General features: G+C 42.3%; 1 protein-coding gene across 3 annotated transcripts in view; it reads right to left on the reverse strand.

Moving 5' to 3' along the window:
• Positions 1–26,706, reverse strand: part of DGKH (diacylglycerol kinase eta) — a 162,098-nt gene extending 135,392 nt beyond the window's left edge. For 2 of the 3 annotated variants that reach the window (XM_082277899.1, XM_082277898.1), the window contains exons 1-2: positions 26,544–26,706; positions 19,961–20,146 (exon numbers count right to left, since the gene is read on the reverse strand). In XM_082277899.1, coding sequence (XP_082134025.1) covers positions 19,961–20,146; positions 26,544–26,600 — 243 coding nt within the window. In that variant the 5' untranslated portion in view covers positions 26,601–26,706. Of the gene's footprint in view, positions 1–19,960; positions 20,150–26,543 lie in introns of those variants that run through there. The other variant, XM_082277897.1, reaches the window with a different exon arrangement.
• Positions 26,707–27,217: the final 511 nt, after the last annotated feature.

Raw genomic sequence — 27,217 nt, forward strand, 5'->3', positions numbered from 1 at the left:
AAAAACCAAAAACACACACACAAAAAAAGGCAAACCAAAACCAAACAAAATAAAACCACCATAATTTAGACTCTTTTTCCCCTGTAATACTGTTTATCTGTAACAAAACAGATGATGATCTGTTTTGTTTATTATTACTGTTATTACCAGACACCTTTCCAGATACATCTGCTGTACCTCAACTCTGAAAGTTATTAGTTCATGACTTTATTAGAGAAGCCTAGGAGTACCCAGGTAAATAGAATGTAGTTCATTAGCAGCTCCAAACAGAATATACACTAATTCAGTGTTACAACATGTAAAGTGAATGGAATTAAGGAAAGCAATTTTAGATAATGAAATTTTAAATACTTTATATTCTATTAAGTTGCTTCCAGACGCCATTGGACAAAAGACAGACAGACAGAACCAGCTACAGAGTTAATTATCCCTCTTTCAGATCTTTCTAGTGAAATAGCCTGTTCTCTTGATAAATTGATTCACTGAAGTAATATTGAGGTTTGAAACTAAGAAGTTCATTGAACAGCTGAATTATGGCTCCATACAGTTTTATCTCAGAAAACCTATGGTTCTGGCTTCGATAAATTTGTTGGACAAAAAGCTACAAAGTGAAAAAAAAAAAACAACGAAGTGGAGCAATCATTAAAAATACACCTATTCCAAGGTTATCCATGAGTTTTTACTGCCATCCAGTCCCTGAAACCATTGACACATTCACTGGGAAAAAATGCTGGGTGCTGCCAAGGTATATTGTTTATTGGCATAGAGACCAAGAACTCAAATGAGTAGTTCCATCAGGTATGCATTCACCATAAACCAAACATCGTTTGAAATGAAATGATGTAACAAACGCAGAGGCTAAAAGAAAAAGAAGCTGTGGAACAGAAGCAAGCACAGTGCTCCCAATAACACTGGGATGGGAGGAGATTCCTAGGGCACTAACTCAGGGCACAGCAGTAAAATACCAATTGCAGAGTGTGCCACTGTTCCATGAATCGTAATTTCCTTTGACACTGTCAAAGGTTGGCTGGCATCCTCTCCTGACAGGTGCAAGAATGCCATGGCCAATGCCAGCGCAGCCCTGCTGACTCACTGTGGCAGGTGCTGCCCGTCAGTTCCCCCCAGGAAAGGGAAGCTGACCCCTCCAGCCATGCCACTCATAGCTGAGAAGCAGAGAGGAACCTTAAATGCCTGGCAGATGCCCAGCCAACGTGCTACAATCCAAAGGTCATTCTCTGGGGTCACCTTACTGAAAAGTCGTCGACACTTACTGTACATTCTTTTCTTCTGGTTAAACACTTCCAACAGGAGAAGCTGTCCGTGGACACATAACTGGGACTACGGACATTTCATAAGTCCCACAATAATAAACTACTCAAGCAACGGAGATTTCAAAAAGGACAGCCAGTTCTTACACTGCTACCTTTGTTTGCAAAATCAAAGTTCTCTTAGAAGCAACTATGCTCATGTAACAGAAGTGATCTCTTTTTAATTGCTTTTCCAATTAATTGGTTTCCAAGGCTTTCTTCATTTCCTGCAAGGATAAGAGGGTCATATTCTCTACCATATCCATGAATTTGCCAAGATTAAGATCTTCCATTTACTTCATTCACTAAAGTTGACAAGAAGCTGTTCACAAGAAAAGATTAAAGGTTTGGAGTTTGAATCACTGGGGCAGATCTACAGCAGTCTTTTGCTGGTAGTCTGGGAGCTCAAAACAAAACAGACATCATCCCAACATCCCTTCCAGCAAGAAGTCTTTTGATCTTCCTCTCATGGAACAGTTCAGAAGTTTCATAATGAGGCAGAAAACACCTCTCTCTATTCCACTCCAAAACCCATGTAAATCTGGCTCTCTCTCCCCTTCCCAAGGGCTTCTATCTTGCCTCCAACTTCTCTCACAAATCATCAGATAAGCCAGGCTTGTGTATGCCCTGATGGGTAAACAGGCAGATTTTCCATGTAGTGGCTTTGTAACAGCCTCTCCAGACATGCTGTTCTCTCTTTTGGGGAATGATTTCTCTCTAGAGGAGGATCCAGGTTGTCCTTTGGGATTCCTGAGTTTGTCATAGCTGCCTCTTCTTCTTGCCTGGGAATGGAAAAGCTGTTGATCTTCGCCTAAACAGTCATGAACCGAGGTTTGGTGGCATAACAGAATCATTAGCCAGCCAGCCTCCACCTCCTTTTCCTGCAAGTGAACATAGCAAAAGGCACGAAACAACCCTGAACCCTGAAATAATACTCCATTATTACATATAATAAACCTAAAAATAGTGAAAATTCAGAACTACCAAGTCAAACATTTAAAAGCTTTACATGCAAACCTCTCCTTAACTACCTCAAAAGAGGTAAGGGTAAATCTCTTTGTACATAGGCAATTGTCAGGGCTTTCTTCAATTGCACGTGTTCTTCAGAAGCCCTTCCATCTCATTCCATCACTTCTATGGCTTCCCTGTTCTCCTGCAATTTACCAAAAACTAAAGGTACTAATTCCCCTCCCCACTCCTCACCAGGAAGCAAGACGCAGAAAACAGTAAGCAAGCTGTCTTCTATCCTGCTTCCCACATTCCCATTCATCTGAGGAAAAAATAGACAGTATTTGTACAGGTAACTATGAATAAATCAATTTAAATACTTCTACCATCTGTCATAGTGTTTGTTTCCTAAAGCAATAAGTGATCTGAAAACCTAGTATAATTTGGCTCTTCTTGGAGGTCCAGAAACTACTTGTGAGAACAGCAAAGTACATGAAGAGGTGTCAAAATGGATGTTAAGTCTCCCAAAGCAATAAGCCTTATACCTTCATTTTCACAGCAATCAAAATCTCATCTCCTAAGACATTACTTCTTTTTGGCAGCCCATATATTAGCAGGATGTGAATATTAGCCTTGTCCTTGAACTCAGATTTATGTTTAAGGCAAAATAAAGTTACCCAGGCCCTTTGTTTTATTCTCCAACTTCTTCTCTGTTCATGTTAAACACTCTCAAATTTTCAAAAGCATTCAGTACCAACAACTCCCATTTAGGCAAGTAAATAAATCGCTTTGGATTTGCTGGATGCTGTGTGTTCTTGAAGAGCTGACCCAACTACTACTTCTGTACCACTTCACATACTGTTCGCTGGATTTAAAGATGACATTGACAGACAGACAGCGTGCTACTTGGGAGGAACTGCGATTATCAGGCAAACAGGGAGAACGGTTCTGTTGTGACACAAAAATGCCTTTCGTAATGACACACTCTTCTGCATATCTCTGAACTTAAGTGTTTAAATTACATACCTTGTACAGATTTCCATACTGAAAATAAAATAAACTTCCTAAGTACCCTCATCTCTCAAATGCTTCTACAAATCCTCCTTGGTTTTAGCAGGTCATGAAACAGACACTTGCTCTTCTCTCTGTACATGTGGGTACATGTGTTTTAATTTGATACTTCCTTGATACTAAAACACTTGGGAGTGGTCATCATTGAATGACTAAAGAGAATATGCCACAATTAAAATTACACAGCTTTTGCTTCTGGGCCTTTCATTAGGAAGGTAAGAATGCACATCTTCTGAAAACTAAAGGGGAGGCATGGACCTTCCCAGTTGTTGTCATGGATACAGCTGCTGAGAAAAATGTCATTGTACCCCTGCAGATAAATGCGTGTGACAACTGCTTGGAATACATGATGGTAAAGCCATCACAGATGTTAAACATTCTCACACGGCTACCACGTTCCTCTTGAAATGTACCCTAAATTTTTAAAAAATTAAAGAAAAACAAAGAAAAAAGCTATTTTTAAACATAAAGGTTATAGCATGAAGGAAGAAAAGGCTTAGCAGTTAAAAAAAAATGTTGGCACTTTTATAGTTCATGATGTCATGGAGGAAAAAATATTATGGAACAATAGTATGAGTAAAGGATCAAGTGTCAGACCAACTTCGAGTTATCTGGATTTTGTCAGTGTGTATTATAACAGTATTGTTAGCTACAATAACTGTATTTCTTAGTTCAATGGACAATTCAAAACAAAACAAACAAACAAAAAAAAAAGACAACAAACACACATTGGAAAATTCTGTACCAGGGAAGTTCTGATCTTGATTAGACCATCTCAAATTGTCTGCATTTTTACTTGGACTAGGGCACTTCGAATCTCCTTCTGCTTCAGCTTAACACTACTATTTTCTGGGGACACAGATTACAAAAAAAAAATGAAGAGGTTGAAAACAGGAGACAGTTCTTCATTGAATCATAGAGTCATAGAATGGCTTGGGTTGGAGGAGACTTTAAAGATTATCTAGACCCAACCCCCCTGCTATTTTCCACTTCCACTGACCTCAGATTCTGAATGAAGTAAGGTGACTACCAGGATGCTTCTGAAGTGTTGCTGCACATCACTTAGTGGTACTTCATTGTACCATGCAGGTAGGAAAAGGCAAATACCATTCCTGCACAGAACATGCAAGTCTTTGGATTCTCCTCTCCAGGTCAAGCAGAAGCACACAATACCCTCTCCCTCCTCATGTAATCTTTCAGATACCACACTTCTAAATAAGCACAGAGAGAAGGGAAGGCAGGCATTAATAACTCTCAGGGCAATCATTACTTTGAGGGAGGGAGCAAAACACCAAAGGCTGGTTAGGATGCAGAAAGGTGAGTTTGGTGGTAATGTAAACAAAGACAAACAAGAAAAGGAGTAGAAAAGAGGCCTGCAAGCAGTATAGAAGAAATCCCCCCAAACTGAAGAGCTAATTCACAACTGTGCAAACACCAAAGAAATAAGGAAGCAGAACTGACCACCCATTATAAATCTCTCCTTCTAAGTATTTTGGACAGGCCTAAACAATACAACGCTGTATTTTGCAGAGATATGCGAGCTATCGCTAAATGAAGCACGTTGGAACTGGAAGCAAAATAACTGCTTTAGCATGATGTAATACCCCAGCTAATTAGCTCTGTTAGGAACAAAGCCCAGGAGGGCTGCACTGGATCCAGAAGGCAAGCAGTTCATTTAGGGCTACCTAAGGCACCTCAATGCAGCACTGCTCTCCTCCAGAGAGACACCTCCTTGACGTCATCAGCTAAAGTGGTAAAGCATGATACAATAAAAATAATCATCATCATCATCACCACCACATGCAGATGCACAGTTTCACTGGGAAAATAGTCGTGAAGTACATGCTGTAAAAAAGAAAGGTGAGAGCATCCACTTAAACCCCAAAAAGGCTGGTTGTTTCACCAAAGCTGGAAGAGAGAGCCTCCATTTGATGAGCAGGCAGAGCACAGATCCTGACTGAGCACAGATTCCTACACTGCTGCTTTCACCACAGGCCACAATGTTCACGCCAGCTGCTGATCGGTGTTCTGCCATATCTAATCATCACTATGGCCCAACACCCTACGCTGGTGTTCACTGCAGCACAAGCCCTTTGAAGCTATCCAGTTGTTTTAGAAAAGACAAGCCACAAGAACATAAAACAACTTCAAACAGCTCACTCATGGCAGGTATCTCCCCTCTTCCCACCACTGTAACCAACAGTTTTACACAGGCCTGTCAAACAGGCATTTGACATAATGACTAACTGGTACACAATTTGACTAAAGAAAATAATCAAAAGGCATTTTAAATGAGTGTTCAATAGATTATGTAGTAGTCATCCCAACTTATGAGTTATAACCTCCTTCTTCAGGAATTAAAATGTTTTCTGAAGAATCCCCAAGCTCATTTGAGAGAAGAAAAAAAAAAGTGAAAAAAAGAAAAGAGAAAAAAAAATTTGGCCTTTCTAGTTTGACAGATAAACTTTCAAGTCTTAAGTACAGATAATTATAGCATCACAATATACATTTCAGAACCACATGCCTGGCAAAATGAGAATTTCTTAATAGTTACAGAAGGCTTTCCAGTAACTTGAATCTACATCCCAGTCCTTTCATCCCACTAGCCTACTACACTTTCCCTGTTTGTGTAGCAAATGATTAGGGGAATAAATGTTTTAAAATCAAAATAAGTTCCTATCCTCAAAGCACATATAAAAGCTTAGAACATCATCATTTCACTCCTGGAAGATGGAAAGGGGTAGATGGATTTTACTATTTGGCCTCCAACAGCAGCAATTAGAAATACGCTAAATTCATGGAATACGCCCACCTGAAGAAAACAAGGAAAACAAACAAGGAGTGTCTCAGAAGATACAGATTGCAGAAAAAGAACAAAAAATTTTAGAGGCCAAACACTGCCCTCAAGGCAATATAGTCCCTTTTAAGATCCACCCACAAAATTAAGGCTGTCCTGTAAGCACCTCTCTTCTGGGAGAAAAGCAGTCACAAAGCCATTACAAGATGCAGTACCTGATATGGTACTGGAGAGGGAACTCCCAAAGGTCATTGTCCTGAGCAAGCCACCCCATGGTATTTCTAGGCACACATGTGCAGGGGCCAGCAAAATCTACAGGCGCTTAAATCCTGCTTCTTATTTGCTATAGAATTTTACGTGTGATCTGCTTACTATGAGCACAGGTTAGGTGCATACTAAGAGCTTTTCACGAAGCACTAAAATCACACTTCTCACTCTCACTTCTACTCCACAGATACTCCTTTTTTCTGTGTGTCTGGTCCCCTGCCCGAAGCAGGAGCTTACACATGAGTGATTTAAGTACTACGTCCTTCCTTGCTGACGCACCGAATACTCTCTTCTTCACTAAGCCTTCACTTAAGCTTCTGTTGGCAGTGATCACACATGAAGGCACCCTTAGAAGCTGTAAGAATGTCCTGAATGATGTTGCTCATGGCAACATTATGGCCATGTAGAGGCCCAAACAAAAGATTTAGAGGTCACTGAAACAGATAGTCAAGTTAAGCACTCGCTGGGATGTGTACTTCCAGGTCTCCAAGACATTGCCCCAAAAAATCTGTTCTTACATTACTTTCTTGTTTGCAAACAATCCTCTGCCTCTGCTTTGATCTACCTTCAAAAGGAAACTGTTCCACACATTAAATTCCATTTCAACTGCACTGATGAAATGTGCAGAGTGACCCTTGCATCCTGCACTCTTTTACATTGAAGCTTTTAGGAATGTTAAGCATATCTATCCCCATTATTCATATCTCAGGATGCCGACATTTCAAATCAAACTCTCCTCTACGCAACTTGTGAAAATAACAAAGATAAAAACCTCCCACCAATGCTCAGGCAGCTGCTTGCCTACATGCAATGAACCCGACACAGGTTGCCAAGAGACTGCAATGATGAGCAGCATTTATTCCCGAATACTCTCAAATGAGCGTTCACTATATATTAACTCTGAGGAATAAAACATGCAAGACCACATTCTTGATTCAGTTTGGAATTAGTTTTATTGCTGATATATGAAAGCAGATAGTTTTAACAGACATGCTATGATGCTCTTAATTGGAAAAAAACAAAAAACTTTGAGATGAAGCAGTTTTCAGATAGCATGTATAGAAATTCCCTATGTAAGCTCCACTCCCTAGAGTAAAAATTAAGTGCAGATGAAATTTAGGAGGCTTTGAAGAACAGAAAAACTAAGTCTACTATAAGATGCTGCTAGAGATTTTCAAACTTTCCACCTAAGAATAAGGCAATTTAGCAATTAAAACAAAAGCCACCATTAAACCTTAGGTGTCAGAACATTTTTCCTTATTTGTAACTATCAAGATAAATAATAATTTTATAAACTGTGTACTACATAAAGAAGAAAAGTTCTTTTAGATATGTTTCTAATACAACCTTGCATACATTCTTAGGCCCTAATCATTGATCATGTTTTTCAAGCAAAATTCAGTGCTACCAACTACTTTTTTTTTCTGTGGATACTGCATATTTTTGTCACACAGCTTAGTATAAACTTCTTTTTGTTTAAATTACACTACGTATCTCTCCAATGAAAGAAAAAAAAACGAAGTGCTTTTCCGTACATGACAAAATTCTGTACACACCAAGAATCACAGGTTTAGTATTACTTAACCCCTTGGGGAGAAGACCTGGAATCACTATTTCTCCATCATCATATGCTGTGGTAAAACTGACTCGTGGTGTTAGCAACAACCAACAAAGTTTATGTGGTTGAAGGTTAAATAAAATGAAAGATGAAGCTTGGGCTCAAACAGGAGACATAGTCTATCAACTAAACTGCACAGCTTGAAAAGCTTTATAATAATTTCCATTATAAACAACGTACCAGAGGGAAAGCATTAAAAACATAACCAGAACATGAATGGCCAAGAAGTCTACATTTTATCAAGTCCCTGTGCCACACATTTTTTTGCTGCATTTATATGGGTCTTTCTCTGTACCATACTCATGACTTCCAAGTCATCTGTCACCACCTCGAAGAGGTGAATATTCACCTCCATAGCCAGACCCAGTGATGCCGGAAGAATGGTGAAGATGGTGTAGTACCATCCAGGCACCTTCAACTGCATCTTGATCAACTGCACCTCTGTCAAATCCTAGGTCATCAAATGGGATACAGAATGACACCAGAAACAAACTAATAAACAAAACAAAAAAATAAAAGGGGCAATCATTTAAATTCTTGCAATTTCCTTTTATAGCACATCCCAGCTCCCCTGCGCCCTGAGTCCCTCTTCAAATTCTAGCTTTCAAATATTAACTAAATCAGCATACAAACAGTCTCACAGCAAATAAATCACAGCCATAGTAGGAAGACTTTTCAAAAAAAGCAATCAGGACAGGGAGGTTTAATTTAGAGAGAGGAGAACGACTTTAGACTTGATAAGGCATGACATAATTCCATGCCATTGATCTGCAATCATATAGCTGTATCTGTAATGCAAACAACAAGTTATTTAGAATACTCCTAATTAGGTATAATAAGTATACACTGGCACATTACTGAATCTATAAATAGACAGCAACCACATCATTTCACTCCTGCCCCATGTTATAAGGTATGGGAGGGGAGAAGAAAGGCACTTTCCTTTTTAAGACCTTTCTTAAAGTTTTAAAGTTGTACTATGAAGTTTTCTCATGGTGGTTTGGTTAGGTTTTTTTTTTGGGGGGAGGGGAGGGGAGTGGGGAGAGGGGGTGAAAGTATTTAATCAGGCCTTTAAATACTGACAAATCTTCCTCAGCAGACACAGGTTATCCTCAACAGTTGTGTAAAAGGAAGAGAGAACGCTTAATTTAAAACAAATCAGGAACCATATTCTAGCGATCTGTAAGACATTCAGAGAAACATGGCGCTGGGCAACCAAATGTTGCCTTGAAAATGTCCCTGCTCTGAGAATGGGGGTGGGACAGATGACCTCCCAAAGTGTCTTCCAACCCAGATTACTATCATGATCCTGTAACAACATTAATAAATATTTTTTTTCTATAAAAAGTCCCTCTCTATAACCTCTCACACCTACACACAGTAATTTAAACTCTACATCAGCTACATACAACCTTGGGGTATATTTCAAAGAAAAGATATAATCATCTGTAACAAAATTCAGCAGAAGCTCATACGCCTCTTGCCCTGTCTCTGACATATTTTTATTTCTTTTTACTCAAATAGAAAATATAAGATTTCCCTGTCATTTCCAACACCTCACCGTGAGACAACCTCTCAGGGACACAGACTTATCAAAATCTCAAAGGGTAATTTGAAATATGAGCCCTTTGCAAAACTGTTGGCAGCAGATCCCTGGCTGATGAAGGAGTAGAGCCTATGAAGTCAACTCCTTTTATCTCCTCCTCAATGGTGCACACAGCAACCATATGAAAAAAAGTTTGTTTTTTTTTTTACCCGAAACAGTGTAAGCAAAAAAAATATAAAGCATTGGTTAGCATGCACACACACACATGCAAAGTATAACTGGGCTCTAAATACTGGTCTCTATGCAAGAAGCAAGATCATCTGAAGCATATATATGATCAAAACTATGGAAAAATGCAAAGCTTAAGGAAGCTGGAATAAAAATTATGCATTCTTAAAAAAAAAAAAAAAAAAAAGCTATTCAGTGCAGTTGCATTTACCTGGCAACAGCAGGTAACATGAGATAATACACAAAAGCACTGACGGGTCTTTAAACATACAGCTTGACATTGCCAGCACATTTAATAGCTTGCTTTTGACAGGAGCTCGTCAGAAGTTCTGTACTTACTAGTATCTTCAGTTCCTTTGAAATGCTGAAGAAGCAGCAGAACAGAGTCTTGCAAGGCAGCATCAGAGGCATAGATAGAAACCTGACAACCCTCTGAAGCCTGAAGTATTTTTAATGCCTTTTATAGAATTACCAAGTTGGGCAAGGGAAAAATTTGCCATCTAGTAGAAGGATACATGCACAGACCCTAACTTGTGCAATCTGCCTTTAAATTTCTGAAAGATTATTTGCCAGTGGATCAGGGACGGTTGCAAACCACCAGCCTAAGCAGTAAACCATCTCAGGTATAAATTTTATCTTACCTGCACATAGTTTTGAGGCACATTTTGGTCAATGTTATCTCTACAGAATGTTAATCAGCGGACTCTGTACAGGTAAAAGTTCTTTCTTTGCTTCCAGAAGCACCACAGAATCATGTTTATTAGCCCAACATTCAGTCATACCAAAAAAAAAAAAAAAAAAAAAAAAAAAAAAGACAAACAAAACACACAAAAAAACCTAAGATGCAGTCAACTGAGCTACATGAAGAAGTTTTCCTAAATTCTTATTTCCTTCTATAAAATCCTCATAAAAGCAAACTTCTAGGTTATATGAAGGTTTGCTTAAACAACTTCACTCAGGGGAAAGAAAATCAAGTTCAACAACATCAGATAGATGGCCTGAAAGTCATTCCTGTTTTCATCTGTAATGAGAAGCTGTGTAAGGGGAAAATATTTTTTACTTCCTTAAGAGTTCAGATTTAATCAGAAACATTGGTTCTTCATCTCACAGCCAAGTAAATCACACTAGCTCCCCACTTCAGATCTGCATCCCATCTGCATTCATCCCAGGCAGAATCTACATATTATAAATGTATCATTATATACAATTTAAAAAAACTGTTTACCCCCTGATCACCACTATATTCTTTCAGATCCTTGACTCACAAATTCCCTTTTACCCTTTGTGCTCTCTTTTATTCACTTTAATAGGTCTCTGAGACTGAGGCCAATCAATATTTGTCTAGAGAGTAACTCATGTGAAGCTCCCTGACGCTTCAGGCAAAAAATGACAATAGCTGAAAAATCAGCAAAAAGGGTGCATTAATTGTCAAGTCAATAGCTCCATAGTGAACCATCTGCTCCCAGGATTGATCAGTACCACTGAAAGAGAAGGCAGTGAAGGATGAAGCTATTAAAAGGAGCAAACTCATATCTGCACCCTCTCCAAGACTCCACACCCAACAAACTTCATGGTCTTTGGCAGTTCCTCTCTTTATGGGAGCTATTGGGAGAAATCTTACAGAGGCATAGATTAAAAGGAAAAGGGATGTCACCCTTTCTCTGTTCAAATTCCTGAAGAAACTGTGACAGCAGCAGGCAGGAAAGGAGGGAGAGAACACAAAGCAAAATGTCTCTATGGGAGCGTTAAAACAAACACAGAAGTATGTGCCCATCCTCACGGTCAACAGAGTGTGCACAGGGAGAAAAGTCTCTGCCTGATGGGCATCTGGGACTTCTGGATAGCCATGCTGATCCTTTCCAATATCCTTAGCTGAACCAGAACAAGCTACCCTTCTCACAAGCAGAGAAGCCGCTGACCTTCCTCTCACTCCAGAGTATCACAGCAGCAGTAAGGACTACCAGCAGTCAAACTGAAGCCATTCAAACTCAGTTACTAAATTTAAGCAACCACACAACAGGACATAACTGACCAGAGCAGCATGACAGTCCTTTAGAACCACTTAAATCTCTGCAGGCATGAAAAACCTCAGCAGATCTTCCCAGCATGGAACTATGCCAGAAGTGCAAAACGACACTGAGGACACAGCCGGTTCTCCTCGGTGAGCACATCGAGAAAGACCCTGGTGAGTGCTGGACGCACATCCTCCTGGCAGCTGCCCACAGAGGTGCTCCTGTTGCTTCCCACCCAGAAAATATATAGGGAGACTTGCCACCCACAAGCTACTACTCAGTTTCAAAACCCTATTCAGGTTGCTAAGTGACAAGAAAGTAGTGCGATCTCACACAATTTGCAAACCCCAAGTGCTTAAAGGCAAGGAAAAATTGTCCAGATCATCATAAATCTGATGCTACCCATCTAATAAACAAATAAATTCTCATCAAATGTAAAAGCTTGCTGAATTCATTACAATAATGCTAACTCTCCCAAGAGTACAGCTCAGGTTTTGTTAATGTGCTTTCAGTATCTAAGTGGTGAAATATTCCTAAACAGGGATATTATTCAAACAAAAAACTTGGCTAGAAAAATAAATTATTTGCTCTTTCTTCATAATTGTGCAATAGATCATGATAATTCCTACATGGTAGAAGTTTTTTAAGTCAACTATGATCTGACTTTATGTACAAAATTTTTATGGCCCACATCCGATGAGCACTTAAGCACCAGCTTAACTTTAAGAAGTAATTAGTCACATAAAAGTGTACAGAATGACTGAAGTGTTTCAGCATGTGTACAAATGGTGTACTAGAACAAATCTCTTAATTCATTTTAAATATCATCTAATGTAGTGGTCTTATTTTTAGCATATCAATGAAATAATATTTACTTTGGGTCAGCATTAAGCTTGTTTGCTGTGATAAATACAATGTTTGCATTAAGAAAGAATGAGGCTTCTTTTCAGTACAATATGGAAGATATAATTTATGGATGTCCCCAAGGCAGGCTTTTTTTTTTTGCCATTACTAGCAAATTGAGAGCCATGGCTTGAAGTTAGTATTATACAGCTACGGTTACTGCACTTTAGTAGTAGTTCTTTAGCATTTTGTAGCCAGTTCTTAGGTTTTTAAAAGAAGATTTTGGAAAACACAATTGATTTTTTCAAGGCTGGAAGGGAAAGGATAAAACAGTAACGTAAAAAAGTGGCAAATACAAAGGTGAAAGAAAGAGTTCTTTCTCTTAAAAAAGACAAAGTTCAGATACCGAAGTATCAGACTGAAAAAGCACCAAACAAAACTAGCCATGCTGTCAACAACTTCTTAAAGTTATTGACATCATTTCCCCCTACTTTACAAACAAAAAAATCTCAAAAATTTAATGGCCAACCAGAACAAAATACTGGCCTTGTGGTTCCTTTGCAAGTAAGCTACTGAAGTACTCTCACAAGACATCAAACTATGTCTTAACTATCCCTGTCAGAGGAAAACAACCAAAACAGCATGACTACAGAGCATTCTTTTATACCCAAAGCTCCATATTCTGAGCTTCAATGAATCCACACATTACCTTCTTGCTTTGCTAAGATTTTGAGGTCTACAAACTATGTATGTTCTTCTATAGATTCCTTTCCACAAGCATGGCTGGTCAGAGTCAAAAGAAAACGAGAGGAACGTTGTTTTTTAAAAAAATATATGTGTAGCCTATTGGAGTATTCTAGAGCAAGAACATTGGTCTAAGCTGCCTTTTGTTGCCTTCAGCTAGTCAAGAGAATTTCAATACTTCCATCTAGAAAAAGGCTTTATGATAGCCAGACAGACTGTTCTTTTAATCATCACTTCAAATACAAAACCACTGTAATTCTAGGTATTCTGCTTTAGATATCCAAACTAATTTGGCTAGTCCAGCTAGTCATCCAGTAGTCATACAGCAGTCATACAACAGTCTTGCATCCTGCATTCTGACGTAACTGCTGGAAACAATTCAAAATGTTTGCCAATAATCTATATAGCCTTACATGGATAAAGAACAGGCTATAGAATAGTCCCTTCTTGAGCTCTGGCATGGCTGTTATGTGTCTCCAGGACTCCACACATGAAGTTCACAAGATAAGGCATTTCAGAAAGGGATTCCCAGTTGTCATCTATTCCTGACTAAGTCTCTTCTTGTGCTTCTTAAAAAACAGAAATTCTCCTTAAAGTACAAAATAAACTCCATGTGTTTCACCTGATCTTTTTCACAAAAAAAGCATTCTCCAGCTCCTTGGAACAAAACAAAACAATCAAAATCTTGTGTAAAGATGAAAGTGTGATTATCTTTTTTCCACCTTCACAGCTCACCCAGTTGGCTGGGGGGGGGGGGGAAAAAAAAAGGTAATTCATGTTATCTCACAGCACAAAATAGCATTAATACTTTAAAGATTCCAGAAAAAAAAAAAAAAAAAACCACCAAAAGCAACATTCTTTGAAGACCTGCTTGCAAATACCCACTGTTACAAAACCCTTTGTAACAAAATGTTACAAACTCCTCCTTTCTGGTTCTTAGCTAGCAATTTTAGCTTTGCCAATAAATGCATCACTAAAATGCCTTAGCACATTTCATTTCAGTTTTATACAAACATGTGTCAGAATTTGGAGTGGTAATGACCACTGGGCCTTAAATAGTGTAACTCTTTCCATTCTGACCCTGCTCACTTCTACATAGTGTGTTCAGTCATTTTTAACTTCCCCAAACTATCATGTCTTTGTCTGAATTTTTCCTTTAATGGACTCTATTTTGAAAGCTTATGTAGACACACAGCACTTATGAGAAGCAACAAATATTGCACACCATTTCATGCTAAAAACTTGTATGTTTTGTCAAGGCATACTCTAGAACTGAATAATATATATATATGAATATGAAAACTCAAATATATTTCCCTGTGCATACATATACATGTTGCATGTATCAGGAATACACATTAATGAATATTTCACTTTAAAAATAGGTTAAAGTCCCCGGGATGTGGTGAGAGAAACAAATTTGCCAGATTTTACAACAGTTGTGGGAAAAAAAAAGCTGCTGAGATATTTTACTAAGGATGGATACGCAATACAATCAATTTAATTGCAGAATGAAAATTATGGAAAACATGAATGCTGAAGACAGATATCCTGCAGCATGCAGCACCCTTCAGTCTGTTCTGTGAACACTACCAGGTGCCAAGAACTTGAGGATGACTGTTGTGCACTTCCTCACTAGTGACACTATTCATATTACTGCAGTTGCAGAATACATTACAAATTACAATGCATTTTGAAGCTGTGCAGATTCACACAATCCTAATGCATATAAAGGATCTCCACTGGGGTAAACTTTGCTACCATGGCATTTTCCTGAGAACTTCTGATGCATAAAAAAATCATGTTTCCTTAACCAGAAAGGAATGAACCACTACTTAGTAGAGTAAATTGGGAAACATCAAAACGAGGAAAAGCAGATTACATTGCAAAGGATGATGCTCATGCAGTTGAACACTGGTATCACTCACAGCACTTACATTTAGGTGAATTAACAAGCTATGGTAATCTGAGAGAAATGTATACCAGAAACAAACAGGAAGCAACTGCTTGGACTTGGCACTGTCAAATGTCAGCATATGGAAAAGGTTAAAAACTTTTTGAAGGCTCAGTTCCTAAATGGCTGGTGTTACCCGCTAAGGCAAATAAAACCACAGTGGGGATTTTAATTAATTTACTTTTATTACTCCATAATGATTTAGGATCTCTAAAAAAATATATTAGTAACTCAGATAAGAAAATTCAAGTAACAACTCTTTCCATTTAACTAAACAACACCATATTATCTCCACTAATTATAATACACTCATGCTTCTGAAAATCTCCCATGTTACAGCAATTTCATTACTAACAAAAACCACTGGGGGTGAAAGAGAGAAAGAAAGCTTTGTCCCACATACCTTACAAGTGTATTTATCTTGCTCAATACACCACATTTTCTTGCATTTCCTAATTTATATTTTCTGCTCCAGAATGTCTGCTTCATCCAAAAATAAACACAGGCCAGATACCCAATGCATATTTGAGAGCAAAACACAAATCCAACAGAGCTTTTGCATTAACTGGACACGGACCCATTAAAATAGGAAGCCAGATCAGTGATAAAAGTGCTATTCTTCATATCCAGTTTTTTGCAGAGTATTGAAGACAAAAGTGGGAACTGTAACTGTGCTCATCTGACAACTCTACTTCCAAGTATCCAGGGTTTATTTCATTTATTAATCTTCTGCTGATCCTCAAGGTGAGAAGAATTTAAAGAGAAAAAGTGTGAGCTCTAATTTGAACCTTCCGTTCTCAACATGTTCCTGCTATAAAGAACCGAAGCAAGGCCATCTTTTTAAGGAATGTATTTTGCACTAGAGTGATTAACTTTAAAGCAACTAGAAGCCAGCTGATGACAGGCAGTTTTCAGGCTGTAGCCCCAAGAACTGAAGTCATCTGTTTAAGGAAGGCACTGACTCTGCCTGCCTTAACCAGCATCTTTAAAAATGAAGAAACCAAATTTAACACACGCATGGAAAACTTTCCATTACTTCAATCTCCAATATAACCCTGTTTGTAACCTAGTATCATCATATATACTACTTCAAAACTGTCTGACTACAGTTTTCCAAAGTTCTCATAAAACCAAAATGTATATTCTTAAAATGTTTTTTTTACCGAGACACTTTTTATGTACTAAATATTCAGGTCTCCCAAAATGAGGGGGAAAGATGAGTAGACATTACAAAACCAAGAATTGTTTCCATTAGGGATTTTGGCTCAAAAGTGCTCAAACTTCACAGGGTACCTGTCACCTATTTATTCACTAGCATTGTCTCCATGGAACACACACAAACTCCACAGATGCAAAAAGCTTCCCAGATGCGGTTTAAAGATGCTAGCTTTAATCTCACAGATGCACTAATCAGTTTAGGTCCTGATTCCCCTAAAGGTACCTACTGCTACAGTGCCACTCTACAGCCAAGTATGGGGCTTTAGCAAACAGTGGCTAGTGACAAACAACATGTAGGCCCAAAGAATAGTTTAGTCCTTTACACCACAACTTGTTCCCTCCTCGAGTTGGCAGGCACCAACACATGTTCATCTTCAAATTTTCTGTTTGGGGTAATTAACAGTGGCCACATTTTGATGCAGACATGCCTTAAAAGTACTCTAAAAATGTGAGGGATAGATATGCACAAACTAAAACTACACCCATTACAGAAGCTACAATGATGTCTGGCCATATTACCAATCTGTTTCTCCTAGCAACTGACTGTAAAAGTAGTTCCACTGAAATCAAGTAAACAGTTTGCCAAGGAAGTTGCTATCCAATGTGGATAAGCTATGGCAAAGCTGGACAACAGTCTCCTAAATAGAACTGTGAACCAGTCATTAGCGTATCATAAACAAGCAATAAACTTTGGTGTAATTACATCTGCCAATATAGTATTCTTGCTTTTCATTTTCTCATTCTCTTTTTCAACCCCTGCCCCCAGCTAAGTAATTAATTGTTTTTATTCAGGAAGAAAAGAGCAAAGATTAAAAACTTCCTTTGAGCACTACAGATGTTAGAAGTTTTTAGGCTTATGTTTGTGCTATTGAAAGGGGTTTGTTCTTGTACATATATTTCCTATATCTTGTCATACACACTTTAAAAAAATCCCCTCCTGAGTGATTCTATCTGCAAAGTATCACCATATGGTAGCTTTCACAAATGATCAACTGTACCAAAACATCTAAAAATAACATCTTCCTTAAGTAAAATAAAAACAATTACCACCAGAGACTTTTGGGTATAGTTCTGAGCTAAGGAATCAATACCACGTTGCTGAAATGTTTCAAGTAAGTAAATAAGCAACCTCTGGAGAAAAATAGCACAGTCCTAAATGGCCCACAAGCATCAATGATAAATGTAATATACATGCTTTGGGTTCTTTCAAAAGTCTATTCTTAGATGTAAGACAAACCCAATCTAGTTAATTAAAACCTTAGCTTACAAACACGTCCACTAAGTAAGTGAAGCTTAACAAATCTAATTTGAATGAAAGGGACTAGCTGGGTAAAAGAGCAGCTCCCTGATGTTCCTTGCTCTAGTGGTTTCATGTAACCACTGATCACCAACTACTACAACAGCAAACATACAACACCCTTAAACTAAATGGGAGTTGTCTGTCTAAATATAGCTACTTTTAAATAATGCATTGTGAGTTATAGAATAAAGTGCTACTGAATTATTTAACATGAGTCTCATCTTTAACAATGATATATCACTTTTAATTAAATGGAAAGAAAGATGTGTATATTTGGAGTTGCAAAGTATTGTAAATTGCAACCAGTAAAGCAACATTTTGACTTTAATTATGTCAGCAGTCAGTTTTCCCTATATATATCTGATTCACAGAAATAGAACTGGGACTCAAACTAAGATAAGCAAAAGCAAGACTTGCAGAGCTGTCTTAGATCTTCAGGCGATCCCAGCTTAGCATTCATTCACAGCCTTCAAATACAGAATATCCCACCCATCTGTAACAGTTGGCAAGAATTGGCTGGGATCTCAATCTCACAAACCTGTGTCGGTAACATTCATAATAGGCATGTTTTCCTTCTTCAAGTATCAACCTCTATGAGAGCAAACTCAAATGCACTTAATACCACTACAGCTAATAAAGGCATCATGCTCTGTAACTTTTAAAACGTTCTGAAGACTGCCACACAGAAGGGCGTTAAAGCCGAAAGTTTGTGTAGGACTATGTTTCCAACATAATGCAACAGTTGTATCATTATTTACTATAGTAACCTTTCAGACAGGCCTAACATCTGCAAATGCAAAATTAACATTTAGCAATAAAATGGAATGACACATCTTGTTCAGGAGGTTTCAGGAAAAAACTGCTTTCCACCTCACATAACGGAATAACATTACTGTTTAACAATCACGCTTTCTGTTTAAAGGTGGCTGCCTTTTGCACGTAGTGCATGGAGCAAAAGCCCAAGGGAAGAACAGCACCAACCCAACAGGACTTCACAAACTACTAACTTTAATGGACGCTCTGTAAAGGAAACAATGCCACATGACTTACTTACTGTGCAGAAATCAAACCCTAAGTTGTGATCAGTCCAGGCCTGCATAAAGTCACTTTGCCCTTCAAAACAGACAGTTCCAGGAAAAATCCTGATCTTTATGTCATTGCATCAATAAGCTCTCCCCAATGGGGTTTTGTGCAGACCCCGTCACCGACTGTAGACCACACTATGTAGAAAGTCATGGGAACCTTCTACACAGAAAGTAAGTCTGTTTCATTATTTTTATGCTTTCAAATGCCTGGTTGTTGATTTTACAGGGGAAAAAAAATTAAATAAATACACCATCCATGAAAAAAGTTAATTCCACTGGGACAACTTCGACAGCCCGAGACAGCCAAAAAACTGCGTTAACCTAAAATTTTGACAGCTGCTTTACGCATCCAGTGCCACGAGCGAGGATGTATAGAAGTTTACTTCTCTTTCCGCGGGGTGCCTTTCAAAGTGGAAGCCGCCTTTCCCTCCTTGGCGGCACTCCCGCTGCCGAAGGGGAGCCCGACGTGCCACCGCGGGCTCGGTGCCTGCCGCTCCGGCGGGGCGCACGGCGGCGGCCCCCGGGACCGAGGGTGAACTAGGAAGGGTGGGTGGCGGATAGGGAAAGTGGTAAGGAAGGGCTCGCTGAGCCAGCCCACCCGCGCCGCGGGGTGGCAGGGCGGGATCCCCACGGCAGCGGTGCCCGCCGCCGAGGAAGAGGAGCCGGAGGGAAGGAGGGAGGGAGGGAAGCAGCCCGCCGCTTCCCCCACACCCAGGACGCCCGACAGGGCAGGGCGGCTGCCGGGCAGGCAGCTTCCCCTCCGGCCAAGCGGAGCCCCGCCGCCCCGGGGGGCTCTTCCTGCCAGCCGGGGACAGATGTGGCCGCAACAGCTGGACGGGGAGGAGGGGAGAGGAAAGGAAGGAAGAGGCACGGCTGTCTCAACCCCCCCCGCCCCCCCCGCCGCCGCTCCCGGGGATGCGGGCGGGATGCAGCGGCCGTCCCCGGCTCCGGGCTAGCCCCGCTTTGGGATGGAAAAGCCGGCTGTGAAGGCGGCGGGGCTGGCCGGCTCCTGCCCCCCTTACCTTGCTGCGGATCTGGCCCGAAGTGGACACTTTCCGGATGAGTTTCTGGGGGCCCTCGTGCTCCCCTTCGCTGTCCGACGACTCGTCCGCCGGCCCCGCCGCCGCCGCCGGGGGTTGGGGCTGGGGCTGCTGCGGGATCCCGGCGCCGCTCATCCCCGACTCGGCCCCGGCCATCTTCCCGGACTCCTACCGAGAGAAAGCACACGAGCCCGGCTCAGCCAGGGCAGCCGCTGCCGCTCCCCTCCCCGGGGAGGAGGAGGAGGAGGAGGCGGTGCGGGAGGGTGGGGAAAGAGGCGGTGCGGGAGGGCGGGGACGGGGGCGGTGGCGGCCGGGGCTCCGGCGGAGCGGAGCGGGGCGGCCCGCCCGGCCGCCATCTTCCGCCGCCCCCTCCCACGGGCGAGGGTCCTGGGCCGCGCCGGCCGCCTCCGCCCGCTCGTGGGGACCGGGGCACGGCCACCGCCGGCGGGCGGAGCCGGGCGGACGGGCCCGGCCCCCTGCGCCCCTGCCGACGGGGAGCGGCCCGGGGCGGCGGCCGGCTGCAGGGGGCGCCGGTGGCGGTGCCGGCCGGGCCGCCCCGGGCAGGAGAGTGCCCGCCCCTCAGGTGAGCGCCGGGGCGAGTCCTGGCGGCGAAACAAGCGACGGGGAGCGGGGAGGGCGCCCGGCGCCCCCGCACCTGCCCGTGCTTCCTCGGATGTCCCGGCGTGGCCGGAGGGTGGGACCCCCCGTTCGCGCCGTGCCACTCGGTGACCCTCGGAGGGGGCGAATGCCGAGTTCTGAACGCAAGGACAGCGAAACCGGGCGGCTGCGGGCGTGGGTGGCGTGCCCAGCCGCTGCCCCGTCCCGGCCGAGGGCTCTGCCGCTCTCCCGTCCCGGCCGAGGGCTCTGCCGCTCTCCCCTGGGAGCGCAGGATGTCTCTTCGGGACTGGACGGACGGCACCTGATGCGACGGGCTCCTTATCTGTATGCTATTCCTCCAGCCAGTCAACCCCATGGTAACTATCCATTAGCGCCAAAGCGCTGGACAGTTTTAGTGAGTGTATCTATTGCTTTCCAGTGGTTTTCTCCTAATAGCTTAATTTTCTTATTATTCTATTCATTTTTTTCTTTGTGAAAGAGCAGCCCTTACTTCTGGGGAAAGAAAGGGTCAGTTTTCCCTTTTCATCTCAGATTCTGGCAGCTCACACAATCTCGAAATGTCACCACGTGTTCTGAATTGTGGGACTTCGAAATTATTGTGGCTTGTATGTAGTCAGTGTTCAAAATAAGTGTTTAAATCACAGCAATACTAAATAAAACACACAACTCCTAGCTGCGTGGACCGGATTAAAAATAAGAAAGCAATCAGTACTTGTGGCTTCCATATTCCCACAATGCTATTTATATTTCCAGAAAGGGAACTGACATCTCTTAACAGGCCAATATAATGCCAGAGTACCTAAATGCAAAACATTTATTGAGGAAAAGTAAACAACTGTACAACCTATCCTACACTGCTGATGCCTTGCCACAGTCTGAATTTCATATAGTCCAGAGTATCCCATTTCTTTTATTGGGATTTTTATTATTAGTAGTGTAGAGGTAAGCAAATATTTCCATGAAGCCTTGGAGTTCTTGTGGCTCAGTTCTGTGTTCCTGCACCAGATACTTCAAATACACTTCTATTACCCACCTCCACATAGGACCAAATCTAGAGGTTATCTTTTTAAAAATATCTAAAGTAACATTTAAAATTTTGAACTATTAAGCTATATTTTAAAGGAATTTGATCAAATTACCTGCATGCCCTATTAAAATATTAATAAGACCTAAATCGTATCATTAATACCACATCTCAAAAGAATTGTGAAAGGACTAATTAGTCCTTTCACAGCTAAGGAACTAAATTCTAATTAAGAACTAAGGACTAATTCTGTCTTACCTCACTCTTCACCTGAGAGGGAGTTCACCTTTTTTCAAAACATGGGATCAAACTTGAGCAGGTGCAAGTATGCATTGCTCTCAGGGAGTTAATTTAGGGCACAGCTAGGAAGAAAGATAGTTAAGAGCATTGTTTATGGACACTTTATCTTTCCACCCTGCTTTCTTCTTCTTCCCCAGCTTAATTTCGGAAATAGCAAATTATGCCAGAACATGTCTCGCTGTAATTCCTTAATTCTTTTGAAGGTTAATGTCACTTGAATATCACAAGGGGACAACAAGACATAGTTTCCTAATTAATGCTAACATGTATTGCACCTAATAGTAACTGTGATTTGAGGAACACTTGGTGCTACCAGAACACAAGCAAGACTGACTACATTTAACTCAAGTGAATTAAACAGTGCTGGCTGAACAATAGTAGTTACTGTTAAAATAAATACAATTCTCCAGCTTCTGTTCACTTCTGGAGTTTAACTATGAGCACTGGTTGCTGCACACTTTCTGCACTGTGCAGAGGGCATCATGCATCTTCACCTGGGCTACCCCATTGTGATCTTCCTCACTCCTGACTGTCCAAACACAAAAGTGTGGTTACTAGGAAAGAAGGCACTAGCCTTTCAATACCAAGCAAGTCTCTTTCATCATATATTGGTAAACTATAGAGTGCTATAGGAAAAAAAAAAAAGTACTAGGAATGTTCTCTCAGCTTACGTAATGTGAAGATTTTAGTAGCAATAACATAAATCTGCAAATGATAGTCAATGTCCCACAAGAACAGTTCAGTGAGAATATGAGAACATTGTTTCTGTGAAGTACATAGTGGATTCTGTGAAATTACAGGCTCTAAAGTCTGCAGTGATCTAATGTTTACAGAGTTCTCCAAAATAGAGAAACCAAGTAAGTGTTAAGCATTGTTGAAAATATATGAGTTACTCGTTCATGTTAGCACACAAGGTTGTTTCTACAAACATATACATTGCCCAGGCACAAAGACAGTTTTAAAGATCTCACCATTTCCTCTTGTTCTTCTTTTCAAAGGTATTAATAGATAATCAGGGTCCAGGTCCAGCCTTTACTCAGATAAAGCTGCCTAAGATAGCCATGAAGTTCACCTCAATAAGGACTTGCAACTTGGCTTCTATCCCTTCATCTCACAGCTGAATTTCTCCCAGGTGATCGATGTTAGACTCAATCTGAGAAATATGGGATAGCACATTTCAGCTGAGTGACCCACAGCTACGAATACTGTGGCACGAATGGTACCACTAGACTTGTGCAAGTTGGGCTCTTGAACAATGTGTGCAACTATATGCAGCCATTAAGAACACATACAATATGTGCATGCACTGTGTCTTTCACTTGAGTTTCACACTTCTTAGTAATGATCTTAAATTTCCTAACCGAAGCAAGGGAGTAGAAAGCATAAAGAAAGGTTGGCATTTAAAAGAAGATACTCAGCTGATAAAACACAGCTCTGCTGACATCATTTGTGCTACTGCAGTTAATATCAGCTGATGAGCTGACCTTTATATTCAATATATACATACATATTTACACTGTGATATTGTATACATTTAATATACATATATACACTGTGATAACATTTTAACTCAACCAAAATGAGTCCCAATAATAGGATATATGTCGCTAAAATGTATATGCAATGTAGAAAAAAAATCCAAGTACACATGCACTCTAGCTGCAATGGAGATTATATTTTATAATACAGATTACTGCACTATTTGATTTCAGTCCTAAAACTGAGTCCCTTTGTAACAAGCATATTTGCCTCTGTTTTCCTAAGTCACTTTGGCATCTATAAACTAAAGTGTAAAACTTTTCTATCCTTCACCTCAGAAAGTTGTTCTGAGGGAATTTAAATCAATAGTGTGTCAGGTTAACAATGCATTATTTATCATGTTTAAAAGATTTTATTGAATCTTTCCTAATTGTGGTGGTTAGTGATAACTATGTTTTTTAACTGGGCTCCCCCCTCTGAACAAGTTCATTTCAGATTTGCCTGTCTGAACTCCCTCTGCAGATCGCGTTAGTGATACTATTCTTTCTTGACTTCCTTACTTAGCAAAGAGGAAGCCAAAATATAACAACATGTATCCACACCACTGATAAAGAAAGTAACTACATCGCTTGTGGCTGCGTTGGGATTAGCCAAGGGAATCCTGTAACCTGTAGACTACAATGTTAAGGAAATTATTAAAGTATTTTGTATGCTTCAGAGTGAAAAGGTCCAAACCAGTGCAGGTCATAAAAATAGACTGATGCTTTGCGAATGTGTTAGGACTTACGTATGCATTTCAAGAGAAAGGTAAAGCCAAGACTCAAGTCTCATATAAGATATGAAAGTTCAGTCTAGAGCTTTGTAAGTCATGTGTTATGCACATTTTTACTACAAAGGCACCAAACCTCTCTTGGAAGAATGCAGGGTGAGCCTGACATTTTAAGTCACTTTTACTTAGCTCTGTCATGGGGTCTTACACAACTCTTACTGGATTCAGGAAGAGCTTTTCCATTAAAAAGTGCCCTGTGAGTTAAGGAAAGGATTTCATAGAAATTTGCAGTAGTACACAGACAAGTCCAACCCCAATAGGCAAAGGACTTGTGGCTGCATTTAATGTCCATCACTCATTTCTCAGAACAACTATAGGAAGAACACTTCTCAATAATCTGACAATTTACATAGATTATTAACTTGCACACATTCAAAACCTGCAATAAATAGTTTTCCCTATCCTTCTGTTCTTTGTTCTGTGTTTTAAGAGCAGGGGAGAGAGGTTTGTGTACTATTTTTTTCCCTTTCATCATTCAGTTCTTCACCTAAATCTCCCTTTGCCCCCATTATCATAAAAAGCCTGCTTATGAGCAGATGGAAAGAACAATGTGGCTCTTGCCACAAAGACCATGTATTTTAGCAGCAGGTTACTGGGTAAAGGATTGAGTGGATCAGCTGAAATTAGAGTCTTGTAAAGGAAATCGGTGCAGTGGTTAACCTTAAAACTGCATTCATGGATGTACTGTCTAACAAATGCAGCAATGAAATTATAAACATGACCCAAATCCTGGCCCTTACTGGGGGAGGGGGAAATGGAGAAAAAAATAAAAAGATGTGCTCCTTGTTTATCTAAGCCCTGCGTACAGAAGGAAACGGGCTTGGATGCTTCAGCCAGGACTCTGCATTTCCAAGCGGAGAGGGGCTGCAATCCATCTGCCTCCCGAGTTTCAGCTGAGTTTTGGATGACGGCAGCAATTTAAATGTCACTGTTTAATAGGACAACGCATTCGCAGGAATTGACTTCGCTGCCTTCCTCCCACGATGTCTTCATCTCTTCAGGCAAAAATCTCGGGTTTCCCTTCCCTGATCCTTTCAATGTTAGCTCCGTGTTACCGGAACACACATACAGCTGTTTTCCCTATCACAGCTGCGTCTCCGGCAACAGTTTCGGGGCTTGAGGACTGCAGAGGGCAGCGAAGGGGGATGCTCAACTTAACAACAAAAATGAGGATAGTAATATATTTGTGAGGGCTACAGACCCTAACAAGGAAGGGAGTGAACTTAGTTCATTGTGGGTATCTCCAGGGCTCAGCTGCTGCTTTCCCGAGAGTGCACACACCAAGCCACACAAAGTGTGGGTCTCCCCGGTCTGCTCTTTAAAACTGGGTTTACAAGTAAAACCTGGAACAACGAAACGAGTTAGCAAAACATGGTACAGCCATCTAAAGGGGAGCTTGGCAGTGGCACGGATCCATGCTTCATGTCGCCTCGCCAAGTTCAGGGCCAGACGCAGCCTAGCCTTGACCTCTTAGATAGCCTGAAATCTCCCAAGCAACTACCCAAAGCCTATTTTTAGCCCTCCCCGCCCGATGTGTGCGTGTGTATGTTTGCACAATGGAGAAAAGCCCAGGAGCGGGAGCAGACTGCCCTGAAAAGGGAAATCTGATTTTATCGCCTGCTGAGGATGCCGGTGACATGATTTCCTTTGGTTGGAAGGAGGGTCTTCGAGTTGCTTAAACAAACCGCAAAGGCACCGCAGCGCAGCTTTCCTTCTGGCCAGTTTGGGCACTCCTCTCCCTTCGTAGCGGCCCAAAGGAACGCACTTTCCCCATACCCCACAGACCGTGGTGGCAGCAGGGTACCCCCAGCCCCGTCCCGCTTTGCCGCCCCGGTGAAAGCGATTTCCAGCCTATCTACGGAAGAAGAAGGGGAGAAAAGTGTGTGTCTCTTTCTGGAAACTGCCTCCCAATTCTGCTCGGACACGTTGCTTTTGCTGTGCTAAGAGAAGGCATTTAATGGTGTCAACATCCAACCCACCCCCCCCGGCAAAGTTGAAGGCAAGGCTCTCGGTGCTAATCCTAGGCTTTCCACCCGGGCAGTGAAACTCAGAACGGGCAATGAACTCCCCGTCTCCCGGAGGGACGACCTCGTCAGCAAATGGCCAGACACGGCGGGGGCGAAAGGCTCCCACCCCCCGCTCCCCGCGAGGACGGGACGAGCGCCGGCGGCCGGGGTCTGGCGTGGAGCGGGGTCGGAAGAAGGGAAGAGGGGGGCTGGAGGGCACAGATGAGGATGATAGCCCGACTCCCCGGCTGAAAAATACAGGCAGGAAAAAGGGTAGGAAACGCCTGTGCAAGGCACGCATGTACCTACCAGCTCCTCCCAGGCGGGGCTGCGGGCGCTATAGGAAGGGTACCCATGCTCCTCCATCACCCCGCAGCAGGTCCTCAACCTCCTCGGGGAGAGCGCCGACGGGCAGCGGAGCTGGGTCCGCCGGGCTGCACCTCCCTCCCGCCGCTGCCGCTGCTCCGGCTGGCAACGCTTCCCCGGCGTCGCTCGTCCTCCCCCACCCCGGCCCCGCTCCTCCCTTTTCTCCCCCGGCCCTGTCCAGGCCCCCTCCTCCCTCCCCGCCCGGCTCCTTTCCCTCCCACGGCCACCGGGCTGAGCCCCGGCTCCCGGGGGAGCCGGCCTGCAGCTGCCGCGCCGCTCACATCATCGCCGCCTCCCGCCCCCCGCACGCCCGCCCGCCGCTGTCCCGGGCGCCCCGCACGCCCGGCCCCCTCCCGCCCGGGAAACCCAGTGGATCACGGGCAAATCGCCTTGGGCGTAAGCCGGTTTACGGCCGCTCCTGCTGTCGGCGTCGCGGCGGGGCCGGAGGGCGAGGATGCTCCCCGCGGCGCGGGGGGAAAGCCCCTCGGTGCCCCGGGAGCCGCTCCTGGCCCGCCGGGACACGCCGGGTCCCCTGGCCCCCAGGCTGGCCCCGCTGGCCTCGGTGCGGGGCCGGAGTGCGGGGTCTGCGGCCCCGACGGGCCCGGCTGTGTGTTGCG

The sequence above is a fragment of the Coloeus monedula genome (genome assembly GCF_965178545.1).
Source record: "Coloeus monedula genome assembly, chromosome: 3".
Lineage (NCBI taxonomy): Eukaryota > Metazoa > Chordata > Aves > Passeriformes > Corvidae > Coloeus > Coloeus monedula.